This window comes from Larus michahellis, chromosome 3, assembly GCF_964199755.1.
Source record: "Larus michahellis chromosome 3, bLarMic1.1, whole genome shotgun sequence".
Lineage (NCBI taxonomy): Eukaryota > Metazoa > Chordata > Aves > Charadriiformes > Laridae > Larus > Larus michahellis.
Genome location: NC_133898.1, coordinates 114441968 through 114465224, shown reverse-complemented (window position 1 = coordinate 114465224; position 23257 = coordinate 114441968). Strand labels below are relative to the sequence as shown.

Below are 23257 nucleotides of genomic sequence, written 5' to 3'. Positions count from 1 at the left end.
GATTTCCCAGATTATCTGTTCTTGTTTAGTTTTCTTCCTTGCTGACTCTTGCCTGTCACTCTAGCCTTATGATCAGGATTTTGGGGTACTGATAATATGGTAGAAAAAACTTTTTCCCTGATTGCATTTTGAGGAATGGAAGTATTGTGTGCTTTGAAATAATCATAACCTGAAAAAAAAATTAATTTGACAGACTGAGCCATCTGGCAAAATACTGGTGTAGCCCTGTCAATGAAGGAGGACTTGATGGCTCTTGGATTTGTTTTTCTGTGCCAACTTAAACGTGTTAAAAAAAGGCAAGTGCAGTCAAAGGACTTGAACAAAACTGTGTCCAACCTACAGTATGATTATTTTGTTGAGATTTTTGTTTTTGTCTCTAGCTCAGATATTATTAGGTAAATACAGTCCCTGATATATTTTTGAGATCTGATTTTAAAGTTAAATTTCTGAATTCTGGCAGCCTACTTTATGCCCTCCCCCACCACCCTTCCCACAGTTAGAGGGTTAGCAATGCTGGGATTTACATCAGTCAAACTCTTAGAATACTACAAAGATGGGATAACTTCTCAGTATAAAGCTGACTTGCTTAGCTGGGGAAGAATATGTCTTGGACGATTTAAGATGTGCTCAAGTGTATCAAATTCAAACCAAACTAAACTCTGTTGGAGCTGACATAATTATGCTGGGCTTTTGTTTTGCCAGATATGTTTACTTGAAGCAAATAATAATTCTAGATGGAAAAATAAAGCATAGGACCAGGTGTTAGTAGAAGCAGTGGAAGTGGCCTGCATATCTAAATTATAGTACTGTTCAATTTTGGTATGTTTTTATTGTCTTTGCTTACAGCTGCTGTAATTTACAATGCACATAATTGCTCTTACTGCCCTTTTTCTTTACTCTTCCCACTGTAAAAAAATAAACTATGTTAGTAGAAAATAAATGTGAAACACTTTGGCTGTGTTTGTGGAACCTAATGCAGCAATAAAAGGCCTGGGTTATCAAATACTGTATCTAAGGATTAAATTCTTTTCATTGCACTGAAAACTCTGTAATGGTTTGAGCTCCAAAAATTAATCAGATTGTCCTTGTACTGAATATCTTCCAGTTGAGAATAATTAATCTAGACTATTAGTATAAACTTTCCCTGATATTTACGTGTGAAAGAAAACACTGAACTTATTTCTAAATTATTCTTTCTTCCTTTTTTGTAACAGTCCAATGATGATAATTACACAGAAGATCACTAGTTTGGCATTTGAGATTCACGATGGTAAGATTTTCTTTAAACTGTGTTTAATTTTCCATACAAAATAAATTTAAGGAAAGTTAGTCATTAGTCAATGAGTTACTTTTAGTCCAGTTTGTGTTTTAGAACAAAACATAATTTTGTGTCTCAGTTGATTCTTTTGACGCTTAGCAGTGGAAATACCAAAAAACGTTGCTTAGACACTGCGAAAGTTCTGAAAATGCTTATGTTGTGCAGAAGATGCTACTTATCAGAAGACCAATGACACTTCTGGGGCCAGTGAGCAAAGACCACTGACGTTTTTTGGGGTTGGGGTATTGATCTTGAGAGTTAGCTAAATAATTTCCAAATTCAGAGATCACTGTTACTGACAGAACCAAGTATATGTCATTTCAGTTGTTGAGCACTTCTTGTTTTAAAATGCTGTTAATCTCCCCCTAATTTGTGCCTTGTATACTGATTTTTATAAAACCTTTGTATGCATTTCATTTTTCTTATAATTACACTTGCTGCTAATATAACAGTGTGAACCAGGGGATTATTTAATTATGTTTTTGTCTTTTCTCCTGTCAGACTTATCCATCAGATAAGTGGGCCCTACTTGTGACAGAAATAAATCCTAATATTGGCTTTCGTGGGTAGGGTATCTAGATTTTTAGTTAGCTTTCAGTTCAAAGGCGTAGCTTTCATTTTCAAGGTTTGAAAATACTATCCAATAAAGCTAGCCAATTAGCTTGAATCACTTGGAGCTACGGCTGGCTGTTGAAGATTTGGGAGTGTGGTCCCAGACACCTGGATCCAAGCCACCTGTTTTTCTGAAATTTCTTTAATAACGTTATGTATGGAGTTCAGTATGCTTTTTGTCTCCTATGCAGCTGAGCTTAGTGCTGTTGGTGTTTCATTGTCTCCATTCTTGTTAAGTTACACTATCTAGAGAAGCCTGTAGGTAACAGCATTCATGAATATCAGTTAGAGTACGGAGTACACAAGTTGGAGGAAACAGCTTATTATAAGGAAGTAATAATTCTAGTATCAAAGATAAATGCGTGCTCTTACTATTATTTTGCTATGGGAAAGAGCTGTTCTCTATATGCTGACACCATGCACAAATAGTGGAGTTGTGGTATGGGATCAAGCACGTGAGTGTTCCTATTAATCTTGAAACAGGTGTTTCATTTAGTCAGCTCTATTCTTAACTTCCATCACAAACTAAACTAGGTAATTTTTTTCTACTTAAACTAATTCAGATAATTTGTATTTTCCTCATAAGCCCAGCTTATTTTCTGTCTGAATTTCTTGTAGATATCATTGAATTCTGAGTATCAATCTTGAAATTTTGTTCCTCGTTGACCTCATATCAGAGATCCTCTAGAGTCTTCATCAGCCCATGGAGAGTAGCTGATAAAGTATTGGAAAACTTCCTCTCTGCTTGCATTTGCAGTTCAGTGGAGTCTTTGACTTGAGTTGGATGATAACCGTTGCTGGGAGCACAGTGTGAATGTGATTTTCAAAAGTTCATGTAACCAATATGAATTCAGGAGCAACTGCTAGTCTGGTGTCAGGAGAAGCTAAGAAAAAGATGTACAGGGGAAACAGATTGGATTGAATTAAAGCAATGATTTTTAACCATAGACAATTTAAAAGGGGTCTGTCGTGAGAAATTAATGAAAACAAGCCTGCTTTTAATGGGTGTTTGTTCACTGTACAAAGGTCTATGCTGCCACTGGAAAATGCTTTAGATATACTGATGGGAGAGAAGATAATGTTGAAAATCATTATACTGGTTAATGGCACTCTGAGCCTCTAGTCACATCAGCTTGGCTATATTAATCACCACTTACTTTATCCCCTTCCCCTCCCCGCCCCCCCCCCCCATTTTTTATCAGTATATCCAAAGAGAGGTAATGAAAATAAACAGCTGAGAGGAGGGTGTTGGTATTTTAGAAGATCTTGGTAAGCTTCAAGACTCTCGTTGTAGTTAGGTTGGTTTTGTGGTAAAGGCAAGTCTTGTGGGTTTGATCTTTTCCTGGCAGCCTGTTTGTTGTGGTTTCAGTGTTACATTTGAAGGTCCTGGGGAGAACTGGATGCAATCGTGAAGGCCGCTCACTCATGCTGCATATTGAAGAGTCTGTCTAGCTAAACGGATATGCTTGATTCAAAGTTGAACACTAGTACAGAATCCCATAAATAAATAACAACTACCCCTATAACTGCTACAACCGTGTGCACTTAGTGTGGGCTTTTTTTTTTTTAAGCAGGAAAATTCAGTGCAGTTTGCATAGGATTAATTTAAGCTTGCTGTGTAATACTGATTTTTCAAAAGGTTGCATGGATCGCAAATTTAGACCTGAGTAAATTTGGAGTATGCCTTTGGTGTACTCTGATTTACATTTTGAACTTAAGCCCTTGATAGTTCTTGCCTTACAGTTTCTTGTTACTCAGATGAGCACTGCTGAAAATGAGTAGTCAGTATGCTAAGATTTGTTTTGTATTTCTTGCTGATTACCTTTGGCATCACACACGTATATTCTAAAGGGAGAAATGTTTTTACATGATTTGGAGACTGCCTGTGTCCATATTCATTCTTTATGGCAAGATTTAGATTTATTTATGCAACACATTAGGATAATGACAGAATTAAGGGAGAAAAGAAATATTTTTGTACCTCAGATCCTATATTCTGGAGTACCTTTTTTTTAATCAAATTTAAAACTAGCGTATTTTGGAGAAGGAAGGGTGCATTGCATTTATTCTAGCAGCAGGGGGCTTGTCTACAGGTACAGTTTAGAAGGGCCACAAAATGGAGGATTGTACTTGCATGAGAAATTTCTAGATAAGAGATGGTGACAAGTAGAGAAGCTTTTGCAGCTATAGTTATAAGGTACTAAAAGTTAAGCAGGGGAGAGGAAGAGATGCTGTCACTGCTTAACTCTGGATCTTCCCATGAGTTCAAATGGCATTCTCCCTTTTTGCTTATAACCCACTCATCCCTACGGAGCCTCGCTTATTTTACTGCAATTCTGTATGAGGTCAGGGGTCTTTACAGGAAGGACCCATATCCAAATCTAACCTCAGTAATTTGTATGCGTTTGGCAGCTTGTTTTTCATTCTAGTGATAAGTGAATCTTAAAGAGTCTCTTCAAATGTTTATACTCATAACCCATTGAAGTTCTGGAGCTCACAATGTATTTATTTTTAAATCTCTGAGAGATTAAGCCAGCAAAACTAGGGAATGTTAGACTAGATATTTGATACTTAAAAGGGGGAAAAAAATTTCTCACAACTTCGTACAGCCTTGTTCTTATTTCTTTTCTCTAATATAAACAAAATAATAATACATAAAATTTTAAAGAAAAAAAAAGTAATTTTTAAAATGTAATACCCATCTACTAAACAAGAAATCTAATTCTTCCAAATTATTTCTTCATATTACTGTGTTGCACTTGTCCATAAAAATGTGTGGCTAGATACAGCTAAAAAACCAGAACCATAATGCTTTTCTGTCAGCTGCCTGTTGGTTCCCAGGGGCTTAGCTCACTTGCTTTCTGACCACAAAGAAATAAACTCTTTGTTCCTGTGTGTACCCTTCTCTCATCCCTTATGCCTTGGGTTTCAGCCCTGTAGATGCTGATTTTTAAATGTGCTTTTCCTGGAAGGCTGCTTGCTGCTTTTTCCCACCCCCCCCCCCCTAATTATTATTTCTTTCTATATATCTGGCGCTCTCCATTTTTAAAAGCAATAGAGTAGACAGTGATGTTGATCTGGTAAGGCACTGAATTTACTGAAAAAAAATAAATGAAGATAAAGAGTACAGTGAATATGCAACTCGAAGGAATTTTTTTTTTTTGTACCTCTGCCTTTTAGTTTGAGTGATATATTGGCGAAATATAGTTAAAGGCTAGTCTTACACCAGTTTTCAGGTCTCATTTACTTTGCTCCAACAGCAGGCTATTAGGACAATGGCTGAATTATTTAATGCTATTTTCCTCATATTGCTATTGTACTATTACAAAGTTGAAAGATTTCCAAATAGGCTATTAGAGCCTATTTTCCCCTGAAAAATAATGAAAGTACAGTCTCTGTCCAGTATGGCCCCTGAGAGGAGAGATATTTCAGTGGATAGATGAAACACATGGAAAACGGAGATGAAGAAAAAAAACCAAAACTGATATTGGAGATATTTGTTAGCTGTTCTTGACAGTGTAATAATGTCAGAAGTATTGAGGAATGTTTCTTGATTTAGCTGATATAAACATTTCTTCATTATTTTCAGTTAACTAGATTCTTTGCCTTTTACTTTTCTCAAAGGCGAACAAGACACTGCATCTTTCTAAAGGCCTGCAGACGACTTTAGTATTGGTCTGCTCTTGCTTAAAGGGTGGAAATGTGGATGCACTGAAGCATTGAACAGTTTATGCATTTTCTGTACATTAGATATAGTATTTCAAATTTATTTTAAATAAATACTTACAAAACCAGAAGGGGATTACCAGGCTGAATTTCTGATGGTCTCAATGTGACCCCATGGTAAAAGGGAGCATACCATGTTTTGGCCAACTTACTTTTGCAATTGAGTGGTTTTTTTGTTGTAGTCAGAGGTGGTCAGTTAAGAATGTTGTTGTATTTTTGAAAATAAAGGTCTCATAAACTATCAATGGGCTTTTCTGATTTCAAATAGGTGTATTATTATGTCTTAAAAAGTGTATTTGGATGGTGGTTGTTGTGAAAGTACAAGCAAGAGAAAATTGAACAACTCTTTGAGAAGCAGAATTGTGTGCTTATGTATGTAGAACTAAATACTCTTAAGGATTTTTCGATAGGTCATCATGACCCAGTTCCATTTTATAAATGCTAGTGTTACAGCAAAAAAAGTTGCAGCTGTTTAACCAGGAATGTTGTTTTCTGTTTAATCTGTTAGTTATGTCAGTGAAACTGCCGTGGTGTGGTGATGTGTGGGTGTTTATTTATTTGGGTTTTCTGGTAACTTCGTGCTTTCTTCTTATGTCTAGGAGTTTCTTTTAATACTCTCTCTCCAATTGTCTCTTGATCTATATTTATATATATTTTTTATTTTTTTTAAAGTGCTCCCTCTTGTGTTAGTGACAGCATGGTCATTATTGTTTCAGCATCAGTTACCAAATCACTTTGATTACAGTACATGTCATTAATGTTTAAAGGAATTATACTGTATTTCTTCCCTCCTAAATCTCCAAGTGTTGTTCTGGGCCTGTGTTTTCTTGCACAGCTCTTTGGATATCAAGACTTCTGATTTTTCTTGCTTTTTGTAGTTTCTTTGCAATTTTACTTGACTGGCATATGTGTCTGTTTGCTTTTGTTGCTGCCAGTGTGCTAGTAACAACTAAAGCTGTTATTGTCTGTCTGTCTTCTTCAGTTCTTAAAATACTTTAATAATAGCATGCATTTGGACTCAGCTGGTGATCCATTTCAGAACCTCAAATTAAAATTCACTGTAATTGCAATAGAGCCTGTGATATGATCTCCGTGTTAAGTATTATTAATATAATATAATCTTATGTCAAAGCATTATTAATCAGTTACTGATTAGCTGGATTTAATGCAAATACAAAGGTGGATATATTCAAGCAGACTAACCGCAAAGCTGAGGTGATGCTATGATATCATTGTAAACATTGTATTATTGCAGTGAGGGTCATAATACGCCTTAATAAAGCCTAGACGGTGGGATATTGGTGTGTACCTAAAGATGTTGATTTAGTTAGCATTAGGATGTGGTCTCCTGAGGAGGAATGAAAAGATGGAACTTCCTCATGATCTAGACCACTGGGGATAAATTTTATTACTGATGATTTACAAAATTCTTTTAGTGAGGAAGGAACAGAGGAGTATTTCCTCCTTTACACATGAGAAAACTAAGTTATAGTTACTGAGTGACCAAATGATTTCACCTCTTTAACAGGTATTCGATAAAAAACATTTTCTCCAGTCCCCGCTGTATGATTTGGTAGCAATTAAAAGCTGCAGCCATTGCAGTAGTCTCCTGCTTTAGGACAGGAGAAAACAATTCTCATAATCCCCAGAGAAAGGTTATAAAATTTTATGAGTTCCGTGGCAGTGGTGTGCCGCTGAAGCGGGGTTTTGTCATCTCCAATGTGTAGTAGGTAAGGAACAGCTCTGATTTATGAGGCCTCTGTTCCCATGGGCAGATACGCTGCCTGGGAAATATTGAATGTATATATATTAATTCAGTTCATGTTAGATAAGCATCGATGTAAGAGCACCTTTTCCATATGTATGTTCTATGAATTAAAAAGTTAACAGTAGCTTCCTGAAAGCTTTCAAGAGTAAGACAAGAGGCAGAGATCAACAGTTTCCTTGTTCTTGCATGATATGCAAAAATGATAAATGGGCCTTCAAGGCACTGAGAAGACATTGAATAAAAACAAAACAAAACCAGAATGGGTAAAGCCACTGAACGGACCTTAAGGAAGCTGCTGGTTGGAGGGTGAGAGGGAAATGAAAAATTAATAGAGGCTTACTTGTATGTGGTGTGTTTGAGACAGCAAGTGTATTGCTCGCCAGGTTATTTAGGCTTTAAGTGACTTCTCATGTGTGTATGTGTATAACTTGAACCCATTTAAAATATTCTAATTCTTTCTTCCTTGCCCCTTCAAAAGTATAGGTCATATTTCAATTGTTAGATTCCTCTATGTCAGGTTTGAGGGTTTTTCCTTCTTTTTTATACCACATAAATGATGTGAAATCTTTCATTTGACTAATTACCTTTATTTAGTGGTTAGTGAACTAGCTTTGTGCAAGTTCATTTGGACACACTTGATGACTGCTTCCTCTTTCTGACTGAAGTGTAGAATACTCAAATGGAATATAACAGCGAAGAAGGCTCCTGCTACGGTCAGTTTGCGTTGTGTGTGCTGTGAGAAGGCTCTGAACGGGTTACTTCCCTATGCTATTCGTGTCATGGGATCTACATCTATCAATAGGAGTCTTTGTGTTAAATTTCTGTTTAAGTTTGTGTTAAATTCAAAGATTCACTACCTGAGAACTGTAATCTTATGGCCTTAAAGGTTAAAGGACCTTTCAAAATGCTTCTCCCACATTTTGATTCAGTACAGTTGCCAGCGTAGAAAGCTTTGATGTACCATCAAGGAGAAGATGTGAAAATGTAATTATGAGGAAGAGAAAGTGCCTGCGTGAAGTTAGGGGTGATGCTTTGTCATTCAGTTTCTTGCCTTAAGTGGGTATGAATGGAGGTGACTTTCCACAGTGAAGGATCAGGTCCGAGAAAAGTATTTTTCCAGGTCACGTTGGAAGAGAGGAGATGCCACGTTGCTAACCCTTCTGTATTCTCAGCTTTGTTGAAGACTAAAAGTGCAGTTTTAAAGTCATAAGTTTGTATAGGTCATGGTTACTGGAGTCACACAAAGACAACAGAGTTGTCTCTTTAGATAACAAGTATTTCCATGAGTCATAGAATTAAATGAAGTTTGACTTCCCCCCTGTTCCCCAGTCTTTTTTTGTTTTAAGCCTGACTGATTTAGATATCTAAAAAAAATAAAAATTGGCTGCAGTTAAAACTTCCCTTATGCTTGGATCAAATATAAGGGCTCCTCGCTGTGGATTTGCTGGCATCAAGGGGTAGGGTTGAAGGCAACCTTTCCGTGAGTGGAGGAGGATCTTCTACAGAATCACCTATTTTCATAAAGCACATTGGTATTTCATTTCTATGTTACCTCTATCCTCTCATCAAACTTGGTTAGAAATTGGCTGTTGGGTTTGGGCACTGCTAGGGAGGAAGATAATTGAAGTGAGATTCCACAAACTTTATTTCCTTTAGGAAGCTTTGCTCATAAAAAGAAATTTTTTTTTAGTGCTTGTGATGGCAAAGACAACTTGCAAATGTGAACAGAAGGGAACGGATGCATGTGCTAATGTCTGAACCAGTGGAGAGGCTGCAGAAGGAATGCTGGCTGGTATAAACCAGGCCTGTCTGAAGGAAGGAGCTCTGCTTCTTCTGTGCCCCTGAGTTGGTGTATTTTATAATGATTTAAAATGTTGAAGGTCATCATTTTTTACTTTTCTCTTTTATGGGAGTACAAATTTTGAAGCCTATTTTTCAGGGGTAGGCCACCAGCATTTCAGAAGGTGCCAGGTATGGGCAAGAAGGTCAATTCAGTCTTGCTGCTGAACTTAGCCTTGGCCTGCCCCCTTCTGCTAGCCAGGGTTAGGGCTTCTTGTTAGTGCTCATGGGAGAGACTTGAGCACCCTTTACGGTTGTGCCTGCTTCACTGGACCTTGTTTACAGTCTTTACTTGCAGCATGAAGGTGCTCTTGAGGTCTGCCTTAAGTTTTGATTTGCTTAAATCTATCTTGGACTGTGTTCATACATCAAAACTGCAATGACTAGGGGAATGTCCCTGGGTTACTGCAACGTTGAAAGAGGTCTGGGGCTTGTCCGGTTTCCAGGACTGGGAGTGAAGCATTTGAAAACATGCAGACTTTGAAATCTCAACCAATGTAGGGGAATTGTATTTGTCAACACTTATTCCAAGCGTTCTTAATGCTTTCCTGAAATCCTTGTGATTTCAGGTTTAGGTGCTGTTGGATATAACTGAGGATATGAGAGTTTAATTTTGTCAACAGTCAGAATTGTTTGATCCAACTCCAGCAAAAATGTTATGTGACATAACACCTCTGAAATTACTTGAGGACTTAAGAGATTGTATTGCAGCATGAGGCTTGCTTTACTGAGTAAAGAAACTGCTAATTAATGTGTGGAGGTCTAGCTTTTCTTTAATTTTCCTTTTTCCTGTCCTCTTCCCTAGGAATGTTTCGGAAAAATGAAGATTTGACTCCATCACAGAGGTGCTTGGCTGTAAGGTAGGCTTTCAGAGATCTCTGAGAGTTTAGTTTTGGGGCCGGGGAGAAGCTGGTGTTTTGTGTGCTTTATTAATGCTCTGTGGAATTGCTACAGTTCACACTCAAGATAGAGTGTTTACAAACTTATCTAAACCAGATCTATCCTTTTTATGTTTGTAGCTTAATTTATACATCTGTTCTCCTAGAAAATGTCACTAGAAGTAGGTTTTAATACTTATTTAAGAAAAACATTCTAAATTCTATGCAGTCTATGCAAATTAATGCTATATGAGACAGGAGACGCGTTAACATTTAGTAAACACATAAAGTAGCTGGTGAAGGAGCATGCTTATTTAATTCTGTTTTTCAGTATTTAGCTTACCTTTTCTCCTTTCTTTATTCACGGGACTTGAAAATAATATGTTGTTCTGGGCAAGAACAGTCTGGACTTGAGGCATTTTCCTTAATTGAAATTATTGCCAGTTAAAACAAACCTTTGTTTACTGGTTCAGTTATTGAGGAAAAAAAGAAAATGTAAACAGTTAAATGCTTAGGGAAACACCTTTCCTTCTCCTTCCCCAGGCTTAGTTTCAGTCAAACGCGCTCTACTGGGCAAGGAGAAAGTCACTAGAATTCAGGAGATCTGTCTGAAAATGCTCAGTACGGATTGGAAAAAAATACTATGTATTGAATGTTTTAAGCTGTGATTACAAAAGACACACAAACTGCTCTACTACGTGTGGTTTTTACTGCAGTGAGAGTAAGCAATAACATGGAGTATGACTTTTCCTGCTGTGGAAATTCTGTAGAACTACACATTCCATCTCACGAGTTGCTTGTCTTTGAATTACAGACGCATGCCAAGTCTACTGGAGTATTTAAGTTACAACTGTAATTTCATGGGTATCCTGGCAGGCCCGTTATGCTCTTACAAAGACTATATTACTTTCATTGAAGGCAGATCATACCAACTGCAACAGTCTGAAGCAAATGGGAAGGAAGAGACAAAATACGAACAAACGGATCCTTCTCCAAATGTAAGATGTATGACTCTTGCAGTGCCGATGCTTCCGTAATCATTGCATGGAAAGCTTGGTTTGCACTGTTCATTTACAGGCATAACTTCTGAGCTGTATCCGGAGGTCATTCATCAACAGTATAGTTCCCTGTTCAAAAGCTTAAATACTTATTTTTTTAAGGCAGGTTTTCTCCATGGTTTCCAGCCTGGATCTTGTGGATAAAAGCAGATTAAATTGTGAGTTTCCTTGCAAGCTTGTATGGTAAAAAGCCATCTTTAATTTAAGACAGTTGATGCATGTTTCCTTCTAAGCATATACTTGCGCACACAAAAAAGTCCTGGAAAGGACGAAGAACACATTTTGGCATTTGAAGCTGATGAGACTTAATATTGTTTCAGGAAGGTTTCATGAATGTTTTCAAATTCTACTGTTTTTTAATGTCTCCTAGCAGCAAGTAGAAAACATTCATATGTAACAAGTTGAAAAACACTTGTAGAAATAGTTTCATTTTTCTTGCTTCATTCACGTAGAGAGGTATTAAAGATGGATTTTGATCTGAAGGTGCAGTAAAAGATGTACTAGCCGCTAGCCATATGGCTAGTAATCCATATAACGTATTTCTTATTTCTCTTTGTTCCATTGTTGGAAAAGAGACCAAACATGTACAGAAGAAAGTCCAGTTGATCATACCTTACAAGAGATATTAGATGACCTGAATTAAAATCAAAAGCTCCCGAAGCTTGTAACATTTTTAATTTAATCCAATTAGTTTAATGCTCAGGGTACTGAATGTTATCTTTTCACTCTTTTCCTATTCCCTTAAATAGGAGTGTATCAGACTTTTTAACTTGTGTGTGCCTAAAATAATTATTACCACACACAAAAGGCAGAATTATCATGGAGTTGACTGGAACACCTCAGATAAATGGCTTTTGCTAATTCCAGCACCATTTACCTCTTTTCTGCTTATCTTATGGAACCCCAGCTGTTGCTGGAGCAGATGAAGGCATTACCACACATAGCTGCTTTTCTTGTCCTGCTATCTAGAGGTTACCATCCCCGCAGCTGGGCTAACAGAGAGTGCCTTCCCAATCGGTTGAGTCATCTCCAACCACTTCCATCCTTTGAATGGGATGAGGACTCTTTGCACGTTCTATTCTACCCGTCTTGTGTGGCTGTAGTAACTTGCACCACAGGAATGTAAACTAGTGGCTGGAGGATGATAACGCTTTAAACTGCTCCACATGTTTACAAAGCACCTATGCTCAAGGAAGCGTGCCGTTGAGCAAGTAGTTAGGAAAGGCAAGAGACACAGGAGAATTGCCTAGATTGGCACTTCAGAGTCTGTAGTCTGCATTGATGTGGGGTGTTGGCAAAGTTGCAGACACTTCTTTTGCTTTTAAACATTGTTTTGGCTCAGTAAAGGCATCACATCTTATGTACTAAAATTCTATTTCTGCAGAAAAATATTGTGTAGTAAAAGTATTGCAAATAAATGGAACTAACTAAATTTGCCAGTATCAGTACTTCTGGACGTGCATCTGATTGCCTGGTAGGAATTCCTGGCTTTTTACCACATAATCTTGCTAGCAATCTCAACAGTCAATAGAAATAAATGTAAACCTATGATGGATTCTTCTTTCAGGTAAGCAGTTTTCCTTAAAATGAATTGCTCTTAAGGTGCTTGAAACCTTTTGCAATTTATGCTGCATTGGCTTTTGAAATAAAAATAAAGAGAAGCTGTCTATGCTGTTGATACTTCATCTCCCAACTGGTGTTAGAGAAATCTGGCTGCATTTTATAACACCAGTGAGTAGTTTGTGCTTTTGGAGAAGTATGGATGGTATCATTTTACTGCATTTGCTGCATCAATTAAAATATTCATTGTCTTGTTCCCAGAAGAATGTTTAAATACTATTAACTTCATATTAATACTTTAAATTTGTTCCTTGATTCTCATTTTGTTATTTCAAGAAGACGAAATTGTTAGGTAACTCAAAAAATGAAATGTAATGGGGATCAGCAAATGTTAATGTAGTAAATGAAAGGAAAAAATCCTTCAGCTGAGTTACAGTTAAGTTTCATTTGTTGTTAAATATAACTATATAACCAAAGTAGTTCATGCCAGCCGCCGCCTCTATACTGTGTGTTGACTGCATGTTGTTAACTTGGTTTAGTATTTTTGCTGTGTTCATTGCATGTTTAAATGAATCAAGTCAACATATTAAAGCTTATTTCTTATATCCCTCCTGTTGTGCCTTCTTGCAAGCTATCAATTGTTGGTGCTCAAAGTGGTGTCAACTCTCAGAAATTAATATCTGTCTTTGTAAGTTTCTTTTTATTATGGCTACCCTTAAAATACAAGATTCCTGTCAGCAGATACCTGCTTTCTTGCTTATTATGCAGACGCTTCTACAGGTTATAAAGTTCTTGCTTAATTACCTATAATTTTTACCTGGGGTGCTAACCTCCCCAAAATAATATGCTTTAACATAGCTCAATATTATATTGAGCTCCTTATTGATCATTTTTCAACCAAGCAGAATAACAAGTTCATTCAAATAAAATGTTAAAAGATCCTTTTCTACTTTTTGATATATATTTATATGTATTATACATGTCTCTACAATAATATATTTATAAAATTCCTAAGCTCAGTGTACGTTTTACCTGTATTGCTTCAATTAGAAAGCTGTTCCTGAACTCCATTCTCTGATTAGGCATCTAGCTTTCAGCCTAATTATATTCCCATCTAATGAATGCACGTTTGGTTTTGTCCTGACTCTGTCTTTTAGCTTAAGTACCTTTTTACCAGTGTTGGTCGTACTTGATATTTTTATACAGGTATGCCCAGGTTTTGCTCGTCAAAACTAAATGTACCAGGCCTTTTTGTTGTAAAATAAATTGTGTATTCTTCTTCATATGAGGTCAAAGGTATCCTACAGCTTATGATCTTTTAAGTCCTTAACAGTCATTTTGATATGTTGTAAAGTTTAAGGAGTGAATGAAGTCAAACTTCAAACTTTTAAATTAGTTAGTTCATCCTTGTAAAAACTGACCAACCCTCCTGTGAATGTGCTAGTGATTACGCATTTATGCCTTGGCAAAGAAGCTTATATCAGTAACCTAGTTAATGGAAGCAATAGGAAGTCAATTAATGTTTTATCAAATGCATTTCTATAGGTAATTGAACTGTAGATTATTTCGGTTTCAGGTGAGGACTTTTATTTCTGTGTAAATGTGTTCAAAACTTAGGTGCTATAAACAAGGCTTAGGCTTTAATAATTTAATAATTTTGATTTAATAATCAATTTAGACCAACCCAAGTATAAACTCTTGCTGAATATGGTAGGTCCTGGCTATAGAGTCTGGGTCCTTTGCTTATTGTAGCAGTGCTAACATGCCTTGCGTTGCGTTGTGGTCTGATCACTCAATCCACTTTGAAACTAGAGTTTCACCAGATTTGCTTCTCTAATCTGACTCACTAGAAGGAAAAAAGCAAAAACCTGCGACCAAGGTGAGGAGAGAGGGCAGGACTGCCGCTTTGCGCTGCAGCCTGCGTTTGGATCATTGTTCAGAAACTCTGCGTAAATCAGTCCTGAAACTGCAGCTCCCAGTCTCTGTAGAGGCAGGAGATTTTCTCCACCACTGTTTGCTAATGGCATTAATATACCTGATAATGAACCCATATAAGTGGTATCAGCATGCTTGATTGGGGTTCTAGGATTTATAAGTGTTGAGTGAAGCAGTATAATTAAAACAAACAAACAAACATGCTGTTTCTGGATGTAGTTGTTTGTTCCTACACCTAAATGTTGCTGCTAAAAAACCCTGCAGAAATACATCATTTAAATGCTTAATCAATAAATAAAACCACCTTCCTCCTATAGTATTTTTTCTACAACTACACATTGCAAACTGCAGAGTTTATTTTTTAAAAGTACAATTTCTGGCAGAGCCTTATATTAATTCATTATTTTTTTTCTTAAGATAAATTTTATTAAAACTCTTATGCTTTTCTTTAAAAGAAGCGCTTTCAATTCCACAATTTAGTTAAAAACCTTCACATAGGTACTGAGCATATTTTGACTTGGACAGGTAGATTAATGATTTCTATTTACCAATAGAAAAACTAGTAAATAGTGGCAGTGGCAGAAAACAGGCCTTTAAACAGAGATAACGTTACTTATAAGTTGCCAATACATATTTTGAGACTTTGTAGAGATCTTCAGATGGAAAACAGCTATTTTATATGTTTATGCTTAAACTTCTAAGTTGCATGTTAATGTTACCAGTCTATAAATACTGTTTCTCATGCTAAGTTGGACATGACTCTTAATTATGGCTCAGACTTTGAAGTTAAAGCCTTGCAACCGTCTTCAGAACTTTAGGGTGATCCCTTTTGGTGTTTACAAATATCTAATTTTGCAGGTGTCAGATATTGCATACCAAATTTAAAGATTCATTAGTGTTAATAATAACTCATTTTATGAACGTTCATTTCTATTTAAATTCCTAAAGAAGTTAAGCCAACTGAACTTTCCTTCTGCTCTGGCAGAGAGAGGGATTAATAGTTTCTAGAAAAACAAAGGAACACTCTTAGAAAGTTAATGCCCTTTACTTTGAACTCTTGTAATGGAGTAAAATATTAAAATTAAGTTTATTAGAAAGCAAGTAGAAATATATAATTAAACACCAGCTTTAACTGTTAATAGGTAGTTGCCTCCTGAATTATCCGGCTGGTTTGTTTAATTAGCTGAGTTTTCTGATCCTCTCTGAAATACCTTTTGAGATGAGCCACATGAAATATATGCGGTATCCAAAGTTACCCTCACCATTTTGCAGCTCTTCCAAGTCTAATTTTTTATCAGGTTGTAACCACCTCGTACGTCTGTGTGACTGGGTGGATCTTTGATACTGGGTGTCTTGCAGAAATCTCTGTTTTCAGTTGGGCACTTAATGCTCCATTCTGTATCATGGAACAGAATTAATCTTTATTTTGGAACTAGATACGTGAAGCTGCACTCCAATTTAAGCAGGACATTATCTTTAAATGTTTGGGCAGGTATACTGGAAGCAGGATGGACGGCAAAAGGATTCTGGTTATCTTTTTGTGATGCTTCAAAGAAAACCAGCTAGTTTTTTTGATTTCTTGTGGTTTTTTTGTTTTCTTGACAAGTTTATTGTTTGTAGAATTGTAATGTAAGTTAAAATTGTAATGTTTGAATTTAGGTATTGAGATTACTTACAATCAAAACTTGAAAATTACATTTAAATGAACAAGCTCTTAAGCTTCTCTTTTGGAGGTGCTTGGTTAATGTGTTACTTCAGGAGCTTGCACAGAACATAGTATCTGCCCTTGGGATGTGGATCAGACTAACTACTTAAAGCAGTTGATGTCAGGCATTATTCTCTGTGTGTGTTATAATAGCACCTTACAGATGTTTTCCTAAAAATACATACTTTTTAGTGTGGTGGTTATAGCAAAACGTATTTTGAGGAAAACGTGAGTCCATGTCCTACCTGAACAACCTGTTTTTACGTGTCAGTGAGCGTACTGTTTGACCCCTTATAGCTTGATCACTGTAGTTGGGAAAACAGGTCTATATAGAACTGAAGTATTTTGGCAGTAAATTCATAAATTATTTCAGTATTTTAGTTGGCCTATAATTTAGATATTGCAATAATCTAAGAGAGTTGATTAATATATTGAGTCGGGCAGCAATTGAACACCTGCATTATGCCAAAGATTACCAAAAATGAACGGAGGCCTTGCCATTGTTTTTGGAATCTCTACAATAATTGTACTAATCTTTTCCAAGATTATATGCTTTGTGTTATGATGTTTTAACAACTTACTTATTTCACTGTCAAATTACTGAAGCAAGAAAAAACTGGAGTTGGAAACGATGTTCCTGTTATTGAAAGGGTTTTTAGAGGCTCCCTATAGTCAGATTGAAATTTGCTGTGTTTGCCAGAAGTGGTGCTCACAACTTAATAAAGATAACGATGTTCCTTGTGCCTCTATAAAATGTTACCAACTATTTTACAGTTGGTAGTATATATTACTGAAAAATTGATAGGTATATATGTCTGTTTAGGGAAGGCCGATTATAAGTTGCCTTTGTTTCCAGACAATTAACAAAAAAAAAATAAAGCTTACAAAGTCTCCCATCTTAAACTTTTCAGATAGCTGTGGCACAGAAACTCCTAATCTGTGGACTGTCCTTACTCTTCCACATGACTATTACTAAAACTTTGCCTGTGGAATACAACATTGATGATAACTTCAGAGCTACAGCATCATGGCCCGTAAGGTTTTTCTACCTGTACGTGTCTCTTATGGCTGCCAGACCCAAGTATTATTTTGCGTGGACTTTAGGTAAGTACATATATTTAAAAAAAAATAAAATAAAGCGTATGTATTAAGTTTCACTTGAGATGCTGCACACTAAGCATGTATTAAAAAGTGACAGTGCCCTCTTGAGGCCTTAGGAAAACATTAATATGTTTAAGTATTATGAGGTATTGTCAAAGTATATTGAATGGTGTCTCTGTTTTTGAGAAAGAAAACTTACCATAAATCTAAGCACAACGTTGTGACAATGTTGCAAATGAGATCATGGTCTCCTAAACATGAGTGAAACATAAGGTTTTTTGGAGAGTGATAGGGTTTTAATGACCAATGACACTTTTGTTTTTTAAAAACTGTAGTAAATCTAGTCTGATGTACAATCCCTGGGTTTTATTTTTGTCATACTTTTATTTTGGCATATCTGAAAAGTTATTCTAAGCCACTTTCTGTGGTTAGTTATCAGTAACTTGCTTGATGTTATTAAAGAATGAAGGAAGAACAAATATATTGAAATTCAGATACATCATAGTAATAGTAGATGGCATTTGCAGTAGTATTTTCAAAATTTGATGGGTGACACTTGAGTTCTAGTCTTTGTTTACTAAAAGTTTTAATTGAACGACAAAGATAACACTTATAGTCGCTGATTTAAGACACTGAATAGATGATATAGTTTAAAGAACGTTTTGCTTTTTGATTCACATCATTTGAATAAAACAACACATAAATAGAGCATTTTGCTGTTCTATGTAGGCTGACATCTTGGAAGTGGCTCACAAAACAGATTTCATCAGCTTCCTCCTCTTCTCCAGTTTTACATATTTGTTTCATAATTCTTTTGAGAGAGAATATGTGGGAAACAATGCGATAAAGAAAGCCTTAGTGTAGCAGAGCAGCATGACTCATTTACAGCTGCTGGTTTCATTCCTGGTCAATGAATGAAGTGCTTTCAGCTTGTCTGGATATAGTAATTCTGGGGCTTGTTGTGGAATGAAATAATTTAGAATATTGTGCTCTTGTGCACCAGTGTCATTGTAAAGAGTAGGAGTCATCTGAAAAACGAATAATCTTCATTGTTCTTTTCCCCTGTAATACTTCAGATGGATTTCTCCTTATGCACTTGCTAGCAGTGCAGAGCTAGCATTCCTTTGGTAAAATACCAAAGAAAGTAAACTGTATCAACTCTGTAATTTTAGTTTGCTAAATAACTTCTTTACGTTCTTCCTTCCACTTTACCTCATGTAAACTCCTGATGGTATGAGTAGAATGTGAGAGGCCCTTAATAGTTTTGCTGGATGTTATGCTTTTCTGTTGTACATTGCTATTCTTTGCACTTAAGAAAAAAAAAAAAAATCTCTTACTAAAATGAATTACTTAAAATGAATACTTACTAAAATGCTAGTTAATAAAATGAGTACTTACTCTAGCTAGCAAGAGTAGCCTTTAGCTAGCAAGAGGTTATGGAGTTCACATCTTCAGCTGTTTCTAATTGAGCATAAAATCATTGTCTAATGTTTGAAGTTGACATCAGTGATATTAGATGTTTACCAGCAAGTTTTGTTGCTTTCAAAGATATTACTTAAAATTGTTATTGATGAGGAAATAAAAATATTAAGTACCACCCTATATTAAATCAAATGTCATAAAGCCCTCTTTCAGACTGGTAGATAACTAGAGAAACTGAACTTCAGGAAAGGAACTGTTTGAGTCAATCGTTTCTTTTACTTTCTGAATGCACTGCGTTAATACCTTGAAAAAGTTGTTAAGAAGAAAGGAAAATGCAAAAGACAGGAATTTCTCTTACATGTCACTATTGTATAAAACAAATTATTTTTAATGTGGTAATACAAACTGAGCAATTTCTCTTGCCTTGCTAGCTGTAATTCAAAAGGTGACAATCTAAGTGCTTTAGATGAATTCTGAGCTAACAGAGAGGGCTCATGTCCTGTAACCAGAGACCTAGATCTGTATTGTTTATGCAGAGCCTTTTACGTACCTTGCTTCCAATCCCTTGGGATGCCTCTGAACTGGGAGGGGAGCTGGCATTCTTCTCCCTACAGTCACTTATTTATCCACTTAAGTGGGATACAGGGTTGGGTTCATGCTTCACGGATGTGTGTCCACATTTGGGTGCATGCAACCAAGCGCCTGGCTCAACAGGGGCAATGTTTGGGGAAAAAAAACCCACAACAACCTTGTTTCCTTGTAAGTGGCCATCCTAATTTGAGAAGGGTGGCTGAGGAAACTTTAGTGTCCGAGCTAAGAAAGCCGAGGCAAAGGTGATGACTGGAAGTGACCGGCGCTATTCAGACTGACATCCCTTGTATTTTCCTACATAGTCCGGATGACGGTAGCAGCTTTCTCTCCTAGGGAAAAATATTGTTTGCTTTGAACTGTTTGACCTTTGATGCGTGTTGTAAACACTTCAAATTCAGAAGTGTTGTTAACAGTGGCCTTGTGCCATTAGTGGAAATCTGACAAACTCCACATTGCTCAGTAAATTACCGTTTGCTTCTGTTAGGTTTGTTCTGCTCTGTGTGGTGCTGTGACTGGGCACCTGCTTGAAGTGAATCGTGCAGTTTTATCTTTATGCTTTAAATGTGACTGCTGCTGCGTAACGAAGACCAAAGACATGCACCTGGGTGTTGAGCTGCTGTCTCAAATCATGACAGCTAGCCACTGTTTTCTCATCTGGCATCTCACTGTGTTTATTTTTCTGTCAAATTGCTCAAGCAAGTCTTAAGTAGGTGGTGTGAGAGAGGGGGGAACATCTGTACCGTGCAGTCAGTAGTGCTACCTTTCCTTCTTTTCCTTTTGTACAAGTTTTTGATTTGAAAGCCGTGTGTTGCTTGGATTACTTCCTGTTTGTTCAACTGTCTAATACAGTGATAAGACAATAACTATGTAGCCTTTAAAATGTGATAAATATTTTGAACAAACTACATGTTGTGTGAAGCACAACTTGTAATGCAGGTGGTTTATAATTCTCTTGTTTCTTTTTGTTTCATTGCAGCAGATGCAATTAATAATGCAGCAGGCTTTGGTTTTAGAGGCTATGACAAAAATGGAGGTGCACGTTGGGATTTAATATCAAATCTGAGAATCCAGCAAATAGAGGTTTGTTTATGGCTCTTTCAAGTAAAATATACATGTATTTTGTTAACGTTAACACAACTACAGTGTGGGTAGTTGCTTGTAATTTCAGTAAGTTTTCCTACGTGTTTTGTTCCTCAAGATAGTGAACGTGTTCGAAGTCAGAAATGATGCGTTCACATCCTCAGGAAAGGATGCAAAATAACAGTCTGTTTTGAATATGTTCTACTTGCCAGTTGACTTCCAAAATATTTTGTGGTTGTAAGTAGTTGAGTAAATACCTTATTCAACTCATTGCAAAGTAGGGGTTTTTTTTAAATAATTTATGTGTCAGAATTCTGAAATATTTTGTAACATTTTACAATTACAGAAATAATTAGTTTGGTTTTACTTTACAGTTTTCCACAAGTTTCAAGATGTTTCTTGATAACTGGAATATCCAAACAGCTCTTTGGCTTAAAAGGTATTTATTTCTTAAAGGAAAGCTTTTCTCCAATGAATTTTCGTAGATAAATATGTCTTTGAAGATAATTTAACATTTAAAGCTAAACCCCACTAAACAGTACGGTTGTTCAGCAACTGCACGGGACATTCTTCTTGTAATGCTTGAAAACTACCAGGTAATGGTAGAAACTGTTTTTCTTCACTGGCCGTAGGGAACCTAAAAGTGTTAGTCTGTGGAGGTGTCTCGTTGTTGGGTTTTTTCCCCCTCTTGGCATTCAGATCAGAGCATGTTGCTGAGAGCAGTAGGCAAAATGCACATCTTTGGCTAGCCTGTGGAAAAGGCTATTTTTTTAAAGTTTTTTTTTTTGTTAGACACGTAGTGATACGCAAACTTCCATACATTCTGTGAGAACTTTCTGCACTTCTTCCTTAATGAGTGCCTGGCAAATACCAAACTCTCCAATGTGCTAGCAAAAAAAAAATAAATGCAAATGAGTATCCCTCAGGTGCGCTATTTTCCTTGTCTGGGAAATGGGTATAGTACCCAGTGAACTAACTCACTCTGCTTTTACTATTTCTTTCTGGTAACTAGAAGGTAAAAAAGTGTTCTTGAGTAGTACACGGCTGTTGTTCCCCTTCTCCCACTCTCTGTATAGATGATCTTTTATGAATAGGTGTGAGTTTAACAGAGACCCTCATCTTGGGATCACTCAGAGAACTTTATAGTGTATTCTCTTTCTTCCCTAACTTCTTCCCTAAATATTTTTCTGAACCAATTCAAAACAGAAATTGAAATTTATGTGATTATTCTAGTGGCTCAATAGGCAATAGAATCTATTGCTAGGACAGTTGTTATGGAAGAACTGCATGCTTGCAGGTATTGAAATGTATCATTTAATAAAGGAAATAAGCTATTTTAAAATGCATTTTAATTTAGTTAGAGAACAGAAGTTTATCAGTATTAAAATTAAATAGGAGAAGGTTGTGGTCTAACAAACTTTTAAAGCTCCTAAATTGAATAATGCTAAACTAAAACTCCTTTAAATGGAGCTGAGCACCATTTCTATTAGGAATTGAAAGAAAAAAAATACAAATCAATTGTTCAGGGAGGCGTTAAAAGAAGATGTAAAGAAAAATTAAAGTATCTCCTTTAACAAATATTTTTAAGAAAAACTAAGTTCAGTTTAAGAACAATTAATTGTTCTTAAATTTTTGTTCTTTAATTTTTTTAAGAAAAATTGTAGCAGAATTTTTGAGAGTAGTGTAAAGACATGTTGATTCTACCACAATGAAAGGGAGAAGAGTGGATATTTTCTTAAAGATTTGTTGCAAGTAAAAGATTTTTTTAATGATTATACGAGGCATGAATACTGGTTCAGGTATATATTATATTACCAATAATCGAGTTAGTTGCAGTGTTTGAATAGAGGGCAAGCTCATGTATTACTTTAAATGTCCACTTTTAATACCTCACTTGTTTACCATTTATGGAAGTATCTAAAATCTTAGGCTTTTATCTTACATGAAATACAGAAATACCACATGTCAGCATTCATTCTGTTCTTTTCCGATACTTTTGAAAGAGAAACTGAACTTAAACCCTCTTTGTGTGTAGAAGCAAACCCTTTGTAAAAACACAGTTAACCTTTACAGATAATAAAGAAGATTAATAAACATTTAATGTAGATCACAAAATTCAAAGGCATTATTGTTACAACCATGCAAGTTAAAGTAGATATTTACAAAATAGCATCTATCAACAATATATATCATGATAATGTTTCCTGACTGGGGAAGCTGTTATATTCCCCCCTCAGCCTGTTCATTGTTTTTTCCAAAGAAAACATCCAGTTCTTTTTGTCTTTGGTCACATTTGCAAAACCTCTCTGGTTTTTGTTGCTCTCTTCTGGCTTCTTTCCAAACTTCCTGTCATCTTACGGTGGATGCAGTACTTTGGCTAAGACCTCCAAGATCTTCCCCTGGCTTGTTACAGGCAGAGTTGAATGCTTTGAGTAGATTAATTACCTTTCTTTTCTTTAGATAACTCTTGCTAATACATTACAGTATTACCTTGGTCTTTTTTTTTTTTTTTTTTTCCCCAGCGGCAATCTAGTGTTGATTCATGCTCAGCTGAATACTCAGTGTTTCATGATGTTGATTCATATTCACGCTCAGCTATGCTTCTTCAGTAACATTAAATGGACGGGTACTGTTTTGTATCTTCCGCTTCTCTTAGATGTTTTA

The 23257-nt window shown here is 36.1% G+C and overlaps 1 protein-coding gene across 2 annotated transcripts in view; it reads left to right on the top strand.

Annotated features, from left to right (window-relative positions):
• Positions 1–23257, top strand: part of MBOAT2 (membrane bound glycerophospholipid O-acyltransferase 2) — a 97711-nt gene that overhangs the window by 66595 nt on the left and 7859 nt on the right. For both annotated transcript variants that reach the window (XM_074581793.1, XM_074581794.1), the window contains 6 exons: positions 1215–1270; positions 10069–10123; positions 10956–11139; positions 17311–17503; positions 20490–20593; positions 20968–21032. In XM_074581793.1, coding sequence (XP_074437894.1) covers positions 1215–1270; positions 10069–10123; positions 10956–11139; positions 17311–17503; positions 20490–20593; positions 20968–21032 — 657 coding nt within the window. The remainder of the gene's footprint in view (positions 1–1214; positions 1271–10068; positions 10124–10955; positions 11140–17310; positions 17504–20489; positions 20594–20967; positions 21033–23257) is intronic.